The sequence below is a fragment of the Sinocyclocheilus grahami genome, unplaced genomic scaffold (assembly GCF_001515645.1).
Source record: "Sinocyclocheilus grahami isolate Dianchi unplaced genomic scaffold, SAMN03320097.WGS_v1.1 scaffold862.1, whole genome shotgun sequence".
Classification (NCBI taxonomy): Eukaryota; Metazoa; Chordata; class Actinopteri; order Cypriniformes; family Cyprinidae; genus Sinocyclocheilus; species Sinocyclocheilus grahami.
The window spans coordinates 22,454-34,520 of NW_015506041.1; the positions used below are offsets into that span (position 1 = coordinate 22,454).

The following is a 12,067-nucleotide window of genomic DNA, read 5'->3' on the forward strand; positions in this document are numbered from 1 at the left end:
ATATGTGGGGGCGTGTTAGAACGAGCCGTTTTAGGTAGGTGTGGCTGACTCTGAACTTTTATAAAGAATATCTCTTTGGATTTGAGACTTTAGTCTTTGCAACTTTACAGATCTTCTTTATGCACCAAGAGCTTGTAACACTTCAAAGAGAAAGGAAAAATTGAAATCGCATCATATGACCCCCCCCAAACCTGTTTGTTCACATTGCTCAGATTCAGTGTCAAATAGTCACCAAAGTTAGACCTAGGCCTGCAATGTGTTTAGCCTACACATAGTTCATTTTATAATTTTAAAACGATTTGATTTTGGACATTTGTAATTTATCAAACTTATTTTGAGCTTTGTACCTTTACTTACAGCATTCTAGATAAATGTTTAACCTGTTTCTTACAGTTTCACATTTTGCTAAGTCTAGATTAGCTGATCTGTTTTGAATCAGGGTTTTTTTTTTTCAGTATAAATTGAGGTTATAATTATGCTGATAATTATTTGATACTGTGGTTCTCAAACGAAATGGAGCTTTAGGGTTGAACTATTCACTGGTAAAATACAGGGTGCTTCTCAAATGGATGGCTGCGTCCTTTCTATGCTAGTTCTTCTGAGGCTTCAAGTCTGAAGTCCTGCTCTGCATTAAATGCTAGAATGAGACTGTGTAGTAAGTATGCATGACTATTTCAAAAATGTTTCTGACCCTTCCGTCACGGCACGAAAATACTATTAAAATTATAAGTTAAATAGTAGCCTATTTTATATTAAAAATCTCTATAATAACCGATTTTTAGGGGTGCTCCGATTGATTGGCGACCGATCGCTATCGGCCGATAATCTCTTTGGGAAGTTTGATCGGTGGCCGATCTTATAAACAGATCTCAAGCTAACGACGCGCCTGCCATGACAGGTTTGGCGTGACATGCAGTGGCACAGTCACAATCTCTGTCCGGCACAGGTAAAATAATTATAATGCTGAAGGTGAGGTACAATTCATATTACTTTATTAAATAACTTCCAAAAGATATTTGAAAACTTTCTGTGAGACATAATTTCACAAACGGTGTGAGTGAATCACTGTGCACTCTTTCTCTTTCCCTCTCAAAATGCTCAAATAGCTTCAAATCACCACATTGCGTCTGCACTATAAGCGAGCTGCACAGTTGACACAGGAATTGTAACTTGCATAATCGAGTCTGTGTCGCATCATCACTAAAGTTTACAATTTGCATTTCTTTTTAAGTCTTGCCAGTGTTTAAACCATTCAGCACTCGCACGTTCTCCTAGAGACGGTTCACTCATGCACACTCAAAGCGTGCACACATAAGGCCGCCTCACATACAGCTCACAAAATCAGTCTTTTCTTGTGCTGTGTGTAAGCTATTATGCATTATAAAAAATGCACTGCATGGTCAAATATTTAGGTGAGATAAATCTCTATAATAACCGATTTTTAGGGGTGCTCCGATTGATTGGCGACCGATCGCTATCGGCCGATAATCTCTTTGGGAAGTTTGATCGGTGGCCGATCTTATAAACGGATCTCAAGCTAACGACGCGCCTGCCATGCAGTGGCACAGTCACAATCTCTGTCCGGCACAGGTAAAATAATTATAATGCTGAAGGTGAGGTACAATTCATATTACTTTATTAAATAACTTCCAAAAGATATTTGAAAACTTTCTGTGAGACATAATTTCACAAACGGTGTGAGTGAATCACTGTGCACTCTTTCTCTTTCCCTCTCAAAATGCTCAAATAGCTTCAAATCACCACATTGCGTCTGCACTATAAGCGAGCTGCACAGTTGACACAGGAATTGTAACTTGCATAATCGAGTCTGTGTCGCATCATCACTAAAGTTTACAATTTGCATTTCTTTTTAAGTCTTGCCAGTGTTTAAACCATTCAGCACTCGCACGTTCTCCTAGAGACGGTTCACTCATGCACACTCAAAGCGTGCACACATAAGGCCGCCTCACATACAGCTCACAAAATCAGTCTTTTCTTGTGCTGTGTGTAAGCTATTATGCATTATAAAAAATGCACTGCATGGTCAAATATTTAGGTGAGATAATTATGTATTTTTGGAAAAAAAATAATTTTTGTGGTGTCTGAAGTGATTTATAACTTATAAAATATGTCTTAGTCACAGTTCCAATGGACTAAATGTAATGATGATTAAAAAAAAAAAGACATGTGTTCTAAATGTTTTTTTGAATTCTGAGTTCTTACAGGATGCTTTCCACTAGGCCTGGGTGATAAAATGGTATCGATATTTATCGATGGTACACCTTCGATAACGATACAAAAAATGTTTGCACGTGCTATGAGTGACACAGACAGCACACACAAACAGGAACATGAGTGCTGTGCCTACCTGTGATGAGGAGATTGTGAATAAAAAAAAAAAGAATATTAGTTGAATTTAAAATAAACATTTGCATTTGAAGGCAAAAATATTACAATGAATGTTAGGTGTGCGTCAGGGAGCGTCATCAGTGGAGCACGAGATGCGGTGATGATGATGTAAGTGACGTTGTAGTTTAATGTTTTGTTAGTCTAGCCCACGATACGCGCATTTGCTGCATTATTCATTCATTATTCATTCAAAATATTAGAGAAATATAGTAGCTCATCGCGGAGAAGATCTTGATTAGGTTAAAACCTAAACCAAGCCATTCACACAGAACGCATATTCAGTGCATTTTCTAGATGGACAAATATGACCGCTGCACTCGCATCTCACACAAGAGATGTATAGAAAGCCATGCAAAGAGTTAAAAACAGTTTAAACTTTTAGAAAACACATCGCAAATTTGTGGAGGTTTATTCCTTTTCACTGCATCTCATATGTTTTTAAAGGCAATCTGTGTGATGGGTGATTCGACTCTTTGTATTAAGCAATGCATACCTAAACCAAGCCATTCACACAGAAATCATTTTCGGTGCATTTTTTTAGACGGACAAATATAACTGCTGCACTCGCGTCTCACACGAGATGTATAGAAAGCCATGCAAAGTTAAAACAGTTTAAACTTAGAAAACACATCACGAATTTGTGGAGGTTTATTCCTTATGTTTTTAAAGGCAATCTATGTAATGGGCGATTCGGCTCTTTGGATTAAGCAATGCATAAATACATGATGCTGTTTTGTTCATAATTTGTTTATGCAATTTACGAAATTTTATTTGATTTAAATGTTCATTTAGATGTAATGCACTTTTTTTTATTTTTATAGACCGTTATTTCCATGCCTGGATAGTTTAATGTGCTGCATTATTTTGCTCATTGCGCCCTCCTGTGACCTCGGGGAAACAAGCCAAAATTTAACCTGTTTAAGCTGCATATAAAACATTAGAAATTAGATAATTGTTTAATTTTTATTTTGTGTTTGACTGTGGTTAAATGTAAAAAAAATTATATTGCTCTGTTTTAAAAAAGGTTATAAAAATATCAATAATTATTATCGATACCGAACGATATGAAACATTATATCGTTAATAAATTTTTTTTTTTTTTAGCTATATCGCCCAGCCCTACTTTCCACTAATTTCCACTAATTTGTATGTTTGTATAATGCATCTCAGACCATATGGAATAGACTGACTTCTGAACATATACTTACTATATCAATGGCCGACTACGAACATCCTCTGGGTAGCAGCCAATCAGTGAGTGCTCTGGATAAATCAGCACTCATCTCTGCTGTTAAACCCACACACTCCTGTAATGGCAGCACAGGATCTTCACGCCACTCACGACAGGTCAGTGAACAGCTCTCAATATTTCTTTTTGTTCTGGTTCTTAACATCTGAATTGTTTGTAATTTCCTTTTATCAGTTATTATCATAACTCAATAACTTTTTTTTCTCCCAATACAGAACTCCAGGGATTGGGAAGTAATATCAGATGCAGAATGTTCTGCACCTGTCGCGGGAATGAGTTTGGTCAATAACACTGTTCCAGGCATTTGTGAGGGATTCCTCATGAAAAAGCGCAAGTATCCTCTCCGGGGCTGGCATAAGGTGAGTTGCATGAACTAAGAAAATATCCATGGCATAGAATGACCACCATGACTCACCTAGTGACCTGTCCCAATGCAATGATTTTCTCCTTTAGAGATATTTTGTATTGGATAAGGGGGTTCTCAAATATTCAAAGACTCAACAGGATGTAAGCAAAACTAATATCTCTTATTGTAGTAATTAAAATCACAATGTAGAATTCTTTTTCCAGTGTTTTTCTAAAAGTGACTTCTCACATCCTCAGATTGTCAGAGGCAAGATTCACTGTGCTTTAGATGTTAGTCTTGCGGTCATGTCTGTGAACAGAAAATCTAAGCGCATCGATCTTGATGCTGGCGACAGCTTGTACCATGTCAAGGTGTGTATATGTACAACTAAGAATGTTATCGTAGTAGTGATTGATGTTGTAAATCATTACAGTAGCTCACGTTGCCCACGTTAGCTGACTTGAGTCAAGTAAATAAATCCTCAATAAATCAAGAGAGTGTCCAAATTGCACTCAAACCATTACAACCAACAGTATTTCACATTCATTCTATGCTTCAAGAAAAACAATGCATTAATTATAAAAAGAAATTAAAAAAATTATTATTTTTTTTTTTTTGACTATCACAATTTAAATGACAACTGTCTTGTAATATTTGCTTTCTGTAGAGTTATTTTTATTGAATGTCTTGCACATAAATTTGGTGTTATATTCTCGGGGTGTTTTTTTTTTTTTTTAAGCTAAGTTAAGTACCAGCCATTCAGAACTTTTACTAGCCAAAACAAATAAACCAGGGGCCAGATTCATGAAACATTCTTAAGAAAAAAAAAACTTATTAACTGACATTTTTCTTTTTTTAAACTTAAGAAAAAATTTAAGAAAATATTTTGTATTCCCAAAATTTTTATTAATGTAATTTTTTCTTAAGATTGTTCCTAAGACAAAACTTAAGGATTCAAATTCATAAAAAGAATCTTCTTAAAAATCATTGTAAATAACTTCTTAAAGTTAGGATAGCCCCAGACTTGTCTTAAAACCCAAATAGTAAGAATTATTTAATTAATGTATTGGGTTATTTCAAATTAATTGTTATATTTAAGCATTACAACAACACTAGTTACATATAATACTTAGTAGGATTATACTAGGGATGTGCACGAGTTTTCTGAAGTGACAGCGATGACTTAATGTAAACAATGACCGGTCATGATTGTGTAACGCGAACATTTGGTGAATTCAAAATTCAGTAACAACTCTACAAAAACAAGTCTGATAGGGAGCTTGTTTTTAATTTAGCCTATAAATACAACATAATCTTTAGCAGTATTCAGCGCGAATGCGCCCATACACAGCACACATTTACTGTAGCAGCGCACACACACATACTGGAAGCATTCACTCAGAAGAGAGCGCAAAAATACAGCACAAAAATGAATGAAACCGATCGCTGCAGCTTGAGACAGGCTTTTTTCAGGTAACTTCAAAAACATGGCACATTAAAAATGTGAAGCCGAGCGTCAGTCAGGCTGGTTGTGATAAAATAGTGTGCGTGCTTATGATGATTATTAGTGTAATCCAAAATCTTAATTTATTTAAGAAGATTTTCATGAATCCGGCCCCTGATTTTTTTCAACGTTTTTTTTTCAAAATCAAAGTTGCAGCTTTGATTTAAATGTAATTATTATCTGATTCTGCTGTTAGTTTTTATTACATACAATCATTGTTTGTAGATGCCACCAATCCAACCTGTTGCAAAATTATCTGATTTCTCTTATTTCCAAATATAGCTCATTCTAAATGTGTTTAATGGTACACACATTAAGGATTAGTGGACCGGCTGCCAATTAACAAAGTGATCAGCAGTTTCCTTACAAACGTCACAAGTCATCACCTCCATTGTCATGCATTCAAAAAAAGTCAACCCGTTTTCCTCCAAAGGCATTTGATAATAATAAAATTCTTGTCTCAAAACATGATGACATAACTAGATAAAGTTTGTAGAGACACTTTGTTGACTTGAAAAAGCTTAGCCAGAAAGTTTGAAGTAGTTTTAAAAGCTTGAAATTTAAAGGTTTTCAGTTTGAAATAGTAAGGTTTTAATTTACTAGTTTTTAAAAAGCTTAAAACCAGCTAAAACTCAAAAGCTAGATTTTGAAAAATAGCTAAAACCAGCTAATTTATCAACAAAAGCTAAAAGCCAAGACCAGATCATTTAGCCAAAAACATCTAAAACCATCCATTTTAACAAATAAGCCAGCTAAAACCAGTTGATTTAGCAAAAAATGGCTGAAACCAATTAAAAACAGCTAAAATCAGCTGAATTTGGCAACAAAAAAAACTGCTTAAAGCAAGCCGATTCATTAAAAAAAAAATTAAACCTAGCTAAAACCAGGCCATTTACTGAAAACCAGCTAAGCCCTACTGATTTAGCCACAAAAGCTAAAACCAGATCATTTAGCAAAAAAACCCAGCTAAAACCCCTTGATTTAAAAAACAAAAGCAAAAGAAGTTAAACCCAGCAGATTTAGCCACAAAAGCTTAAACCCATCTAAAACCAGCTGTTTTAACAGATAGATGGGTAGATGGATAGAAATAGTACATTTGCTTTTTCAATCCAAATTAATAATACCCCAACATATAATGTCATGATAATAAAATTCCCATGCCTTTCGTGTCAGCAAATTGACAGTAAATGTTTCTCAATGGAAGCAATATGGCATGTTGCAGAAAAAAGCTAAAGGCTACTTCTGGGGTCTGTAGAATGATGCTCAAAAGTCTTAGACATGCAGTGTTTATCAAACACTAGGAAGTGGGAATAGGTTGAAAAAGTGGCCTCTTGTCTCCTCAACAGTATTAACGGAGCTACTCCAGCAGAGCATTTACTTGACTTACTTGAACACTAACTTGATTGGTCATTGTGTTCAAAAGATGAACAGACTATTGGCTACACTTCTCAACATTAGAAGAAAATGTGGGATGGGAGGCCCCTCTTAGTGGAGTAGCTCTGACAGCGATGACATGCAAAATGATAGAATATAATTTAATTATAACACATTGGATTTGCTTGTGAAGAACTCTCTAATTGTAACAATTTGTTTGTGGGTGCGTTGACTTGTCTTCTCCTTCCAGGCAAAGAGTGATGATATCTTCTACATCTGGCTGACCAAACTGACTGCCCATCGGCATTTCAAGAAGAACGAGGCTATAAACCTGCACCACGGGGTCCTTCAAGCCCTCTCGACAGGAACCAGCAGCACTTTGCCTGCCATGGCGAGTCTTGCACAGAGAAACCGAGCGATGGTGGGCATTAATGTTCATCTTAAATGTGATTGCTTTTGGAAATTAAGTAGCATTTTTAGTTTTTTGTTAGAGTTCCACTGCCTTGAATTTTCCCCCATTAAGCGGTTGTACATTTTTCTCTTATCTAGATGCCACATTATCAGAGCTCACCATCATTGTTTGGGTCAGAGATGCAGGGTTCCCCATCAGCCTCTTCATCTCGAGGAAATACTAAAGTATCTGATTGGCTCAAAAAGACACAGGAAGCTGACTTGTGCCAGATAGGTATGCAATACTAATACCTTTTAATTCAGCATGAGTATATGGAGCCAGTGTAGGTCCTGAAGAAATGTCATTTAAAGGGGTCATATGATGCGATTTCAATTTTTCCTTTCTCTTTGAAGTGTTACAAGCTCTTTTTTATAACAAATCGAACCTGGTGTGAAGTAGCATCACATGTTATTTGTATAAAAAAAGACGCACAATCCTTTTCATTTCCCACATATTGTAGTGTTGACACCTATTTAGCTTTTTTTTTTGAGTGCTTTTTAATCCGAGTGCTTCAGAATATATGTTCTTCACTTCCTCTAACATTCAGCCTCTCATGCACAGAACTTGCCAGGTGTCAGCTGGATATAGCTGAGCTCTCGAGTTTAATCCAGAAACTTCACTGGCATGAGGGTGGTCTTCCCATCACAAACATGGACCTTGAACGTCGAATCAGCATACAGGTGAGTCTGCTGTTGTAAATCTGACACAGAATGGACAGGATATCTGTTATCTTTGTGCAGCAGCCAGCATAACACAAAGCAAATGTGAGAAGTAAAAGTGGTGATTATTTGATGGCATTAGCAGTGTTAAATATCAAAGAGGTAAACATGGTGCTTATTTTTCAGAATCTTAGTCTTGAGAAACCCAAAAAGAAGTCTGGAAAGTTCTGGGGTCACTCCCGAACGCTGTCAAGAGGCGAATCGCTTGGCTTTGTAAGTTCAAAATGATGTTCCTTGTTTGAGTTTGAATAAATGATGTCTGACTATTGTAAATACAGAGGGTCTCATTCACTAACTGATGCATCAAGGCTCAACAGTGGTAGCATTTCCAACATGATCTCATGATAATTCGTATGTATTTTACGTAAAATGTGGTTCTATAAAACGTACATTTACTTACGTTTTTACAGGCACTAAAACGTACAATACTGACATATTTTCAGCCTCTAAACGTACAAATACTTACGTATTTTCAGCATTTAAACGTACAAAACTGACGTATTGACGACACCTAAAAATGAATCCTTGTGAATATTGAAATCGCAGCATTAATTTTATTAGTTTTTAGTTATCATATTTACCTTGTTTTCAATTGCATTATTAAATTGTTTACTTGTTTACTTATGAAATTATAACATTTCGTTTTGTTGTGATTTCTGCTGCTAGCTCGTTTCCAAGAAGCAATAGATTGTAACGTTAATTGCATTTATCTGTCTGTCATGTTTTTCTTATACTGTACAGAGTTGTTTAGGCTTATAGGTAGGAGTGGAATTAGCGACTATAAATATTTTTTAATGATATATTGTTTCAAAAAATTTTATTTTCCTGCGTATTTCGGTAATTTGCGTTTTATATCCTTTATATATATCGCTATAAAATGGGTAGGTTAAGGTTTGGGGGTAGGTTAAGGGGTCTAAAAATCTAAATTGCGTATTAATAAAATGATAAAAATGCATATTCGCTATAAAATGGGTAGGTTTAGGTTTGGGGGCAGGTTAAGGGGTCTAAAAATCTAAATCGCTTATTGATAAAATGATAAAAATGCATTGATACGAATATCTAAATGATATAAGATATGTACATATTTTTACGTTTTTTTTAGGTAAAAATACGTAGCGATTTGTACGTTTTAAAGGTTGAAATACGTCTAAATTGTACGTTTTAGCATGAATGAATAACTTACAAAAGTGTACGTTTTGTGCTTGTAAATGTTACGTATTAATACCTATGTATAAACATGAGACCAGGCTGGCATTTCACACGAGTTTGAGAATAAATAGATGTTTGCAAACTGTATAATGTATTAAGGACCATGCGTGCTAAATAAAGTCTGTCAGTTTAGTGAAATTTAAGGTCATACTTCTTAAATATCTTAGTTGTTATACAATTTATCATTTTAAGAGGTCTTAAATTTGGGGATGGGGAAAAAAACAGGAACCAACCTAATGTTATTAAACTTCAAAAGGCAATTATTTCATTAAATGTCACTGCACATTTCAAAATAAAAATGTGGAGCTGTTAAAAGCATTTGTTAATAGTTTAATTTATCATATTTGATTTGATTTGATTTTTGTAATGTTTTTTTTTCTAAAGTAAATTGTATTATTGTTTTGAACTGCTTGCGCTTCACAGTTAACTCTGTTAACTGTATTTGTTGGTGTTTTATTTTATTATTATTATTTGTTTATTTTTGGTGAATTGTTTTAAAACCACAGCACAAAACACCTAATAATCAAACTGAACAGAATTATTTTACATACTTAATTATTAAGTGTATGGAACCCATGACAATTAAAGAACAAAATCATTCAAAAACTATTGTTTACTGAATTAGAAAAAAGCGAATTCATAGATTATAACATGAGATTTCAGTGATAGTTTGACCACTCAAGTAAGAAATGTCCGCAGTTTCTATTTCAGAAAACCTTTTTTAAGTCACCTTAAATGAATGATCAATTAATCGTTAACCATAATACTCCCAAGAAGCATCTACTGTAGTGGCATTTAGTCAACGTAACAGGATGTGCAAATGCCATTTAAAACGCCAGTTTCCTCACCTGAAAGAAACGTTTTTTCTAGCTAGTAGTAAAAAGCTAGTAGTATTGTAAAATGAGTGATGTGTTTGATCATTTAATAAAATGAAGTGAGGCGAGCATGCTGTGTTTGGGATCATTTTACGTTAAATGGTGATACTGAGTTTAATTTTCACCAGAGTTCGGTAGTGAATGTTGATACATTGTTTTCATTGTTCAACTTAAGACTGCGTTGGAATGGTTAATGCTTACTATATCATAAATTGCCATAGCTGTCCTTGCAACCAGTGTGAAAAATGTGTTTTTTCAGCTTTCTAGCACAGAAAAAGCAGACATTTTCCACACCGTCTGTATTTCCACTACAGCAACAAGTACAGACAGACACTCTGAACTGTATTGTTTCTCATAATAATTTAACATTTTACTATAATATTTTTGCACAAGATGTGAAGAGTTAATACATCAGATATTCAGCCCCTCCAATTAATCATCCAAACAACATGAGTGGTATCACAATAATACTAGAAAGAGTGATAATTGTGCCTTAGAGTACAACACCAGTGAAATTAAGATGTAGTGACAGCACTACTCTGTGTAAGAGCTTTCAGCACATCCTCCAGGGTGTCCGCGGGTCCTTAAAAAGTCTTAAATAATGTTTTCCTAATATAAGGCCTTAAAAAGTCTTAAATTCGGATTCGATGGGTCTTAATTATTTTTGGTCTCATTACCGCTAAAATATCTTCAGTCTGACGGACCTAATGACTTTACAATCATTGGACCGACCCGCGGTAAGTTACTGCGTCATCAGAGAGAATTGCAGTAAGTTAGCAGAACACAGAATACAAGCTCGCGCTGAGGCTCACTCGGTTTGTCTCGAGACTTCAGAACAAACGAGCGTGACAGCACACCAGAGCATGTGAGCGGAGCGGAGTGGTAATATTTCCTTAAGAGCGCAGAGCGCCTTTCTGAAGATTCTGCTCCGCTCGCTCAAAACGCTCCGTGCCACTCGCTCAACCCAGAATGCCGTTTGGTGATTTGCTTGTTCGAGATCGAGAATCTGTAGAGATCGAGAATAGTAGAGCAGTTATGGAGTTCAGATATTGTTTCAACGAAGTTGCAAGCCTTATACATAAATGTAAAGTAAAAAATCTAAGTTAAGAATGAGCAGGGAGAAAAAAAACCATTCACAACACCTACTGAGTGCAGGCATTACGTGAAGTCTAGTGCGCGCGCGCATTTACAGTGCGCTCTGCCTGATCGCTGCATGATTCAGTCTATTAAAATACATTCGGAATGATCACAAATTCAAGACATGGGGGCAGAAAATTTGTATATTTATACTCGAGTTCACACGGAAGAGTGCCCAAAAATTACCATATGCAAATGTGATATTGATTTTTTTTTTACAACAGTTCAATAAACTAGAAGTTTTATTAAGAGACTTACGTTTTAGACACCATATTGCCCGTTTTTGCACTATTTCGCCAACAAAAATAATTCCAAACAAAGCCACAGTGCTGTTTTGCGTCTCTGAACAACATGACGGTGTTTCGTTGCCGAATGAAATCACTCGTTTAAATGATTCGGTTCAGTCGCAATGACTCACTTAACAGTGACTTACTGCCACCAATTGGCGCTTTTAATTTCACATTTAAAGTATCTTCATTTTTTAAATTATTTCAAATATCAGTATTCAATGTTTTATGTTTAATATATCAAAACATTATTTATGCATTTGTAACTGCAGGTTAAATGCATTCATGTCCTGCATTAAACGGTGTGTAAACACATCTAAATGCCACTTTAGGTGCAGCTTATGTCTGGATTGCAAAGATGAATTTTGTTGATACTGATTTCATTTGCTTGGTAACAGCCCAAATGTCTTATTCTTATTCACTGATTAAATGTAAGAATTTGACTCAAAAGATAATGCACACTTATAGAAAAATGGCTTTATAAAGGTAAAATGCCCATAAAAGGTA

The 12,067-nt window shown here is 35.3% G+C and overlaps 1 protein-coding gene across 1 annotated transcript in view; it reads left to right on the forward strand.

Annotated features, from left to right (window-relative positions):
• The window catches only part of LOC107563204 (oxysterol-binding protein-related protein 6-like), a 53,783-nt gene that overhangs the window by 2,309 nt on the left and 39,407 nt on the right, over positions 1–12,067 (forward strand). The window contains exons 2-9 of the mRNA XM_016248011.1: positions 3,580–3,756; positions 3,874–4,017; positions 4,112–4,165; positions 4,262–4,375; positions 7,133–7,303; positions 7,432–7,567; positions 7,895–8,013; positions 8,179–8,265. Of these exons, the coding sequence (XP_016103497.1) occupies positions 3,625–3,756; positions 3,874–4,017; positions 4,112–4,165; positions 4,262–4,375; positions 7,133–7,303; positions 7,432–7,567; positions 7,895–8,013; positions 8,179–8,265 (957 nt within the window). The 5' untranslated portion in view covers positions 3,580–3,624. The remainder of the gene's footprint in view (positions 1–3,579; positions 3,757–3,873; positions 4,018–4,111; positions 4,166–4,261; positions 4,376–7,132; positions 7,304–7,431; positions 7,568–7,894; positions 8,014–8,178; positions 8,266–12,067) is intronic.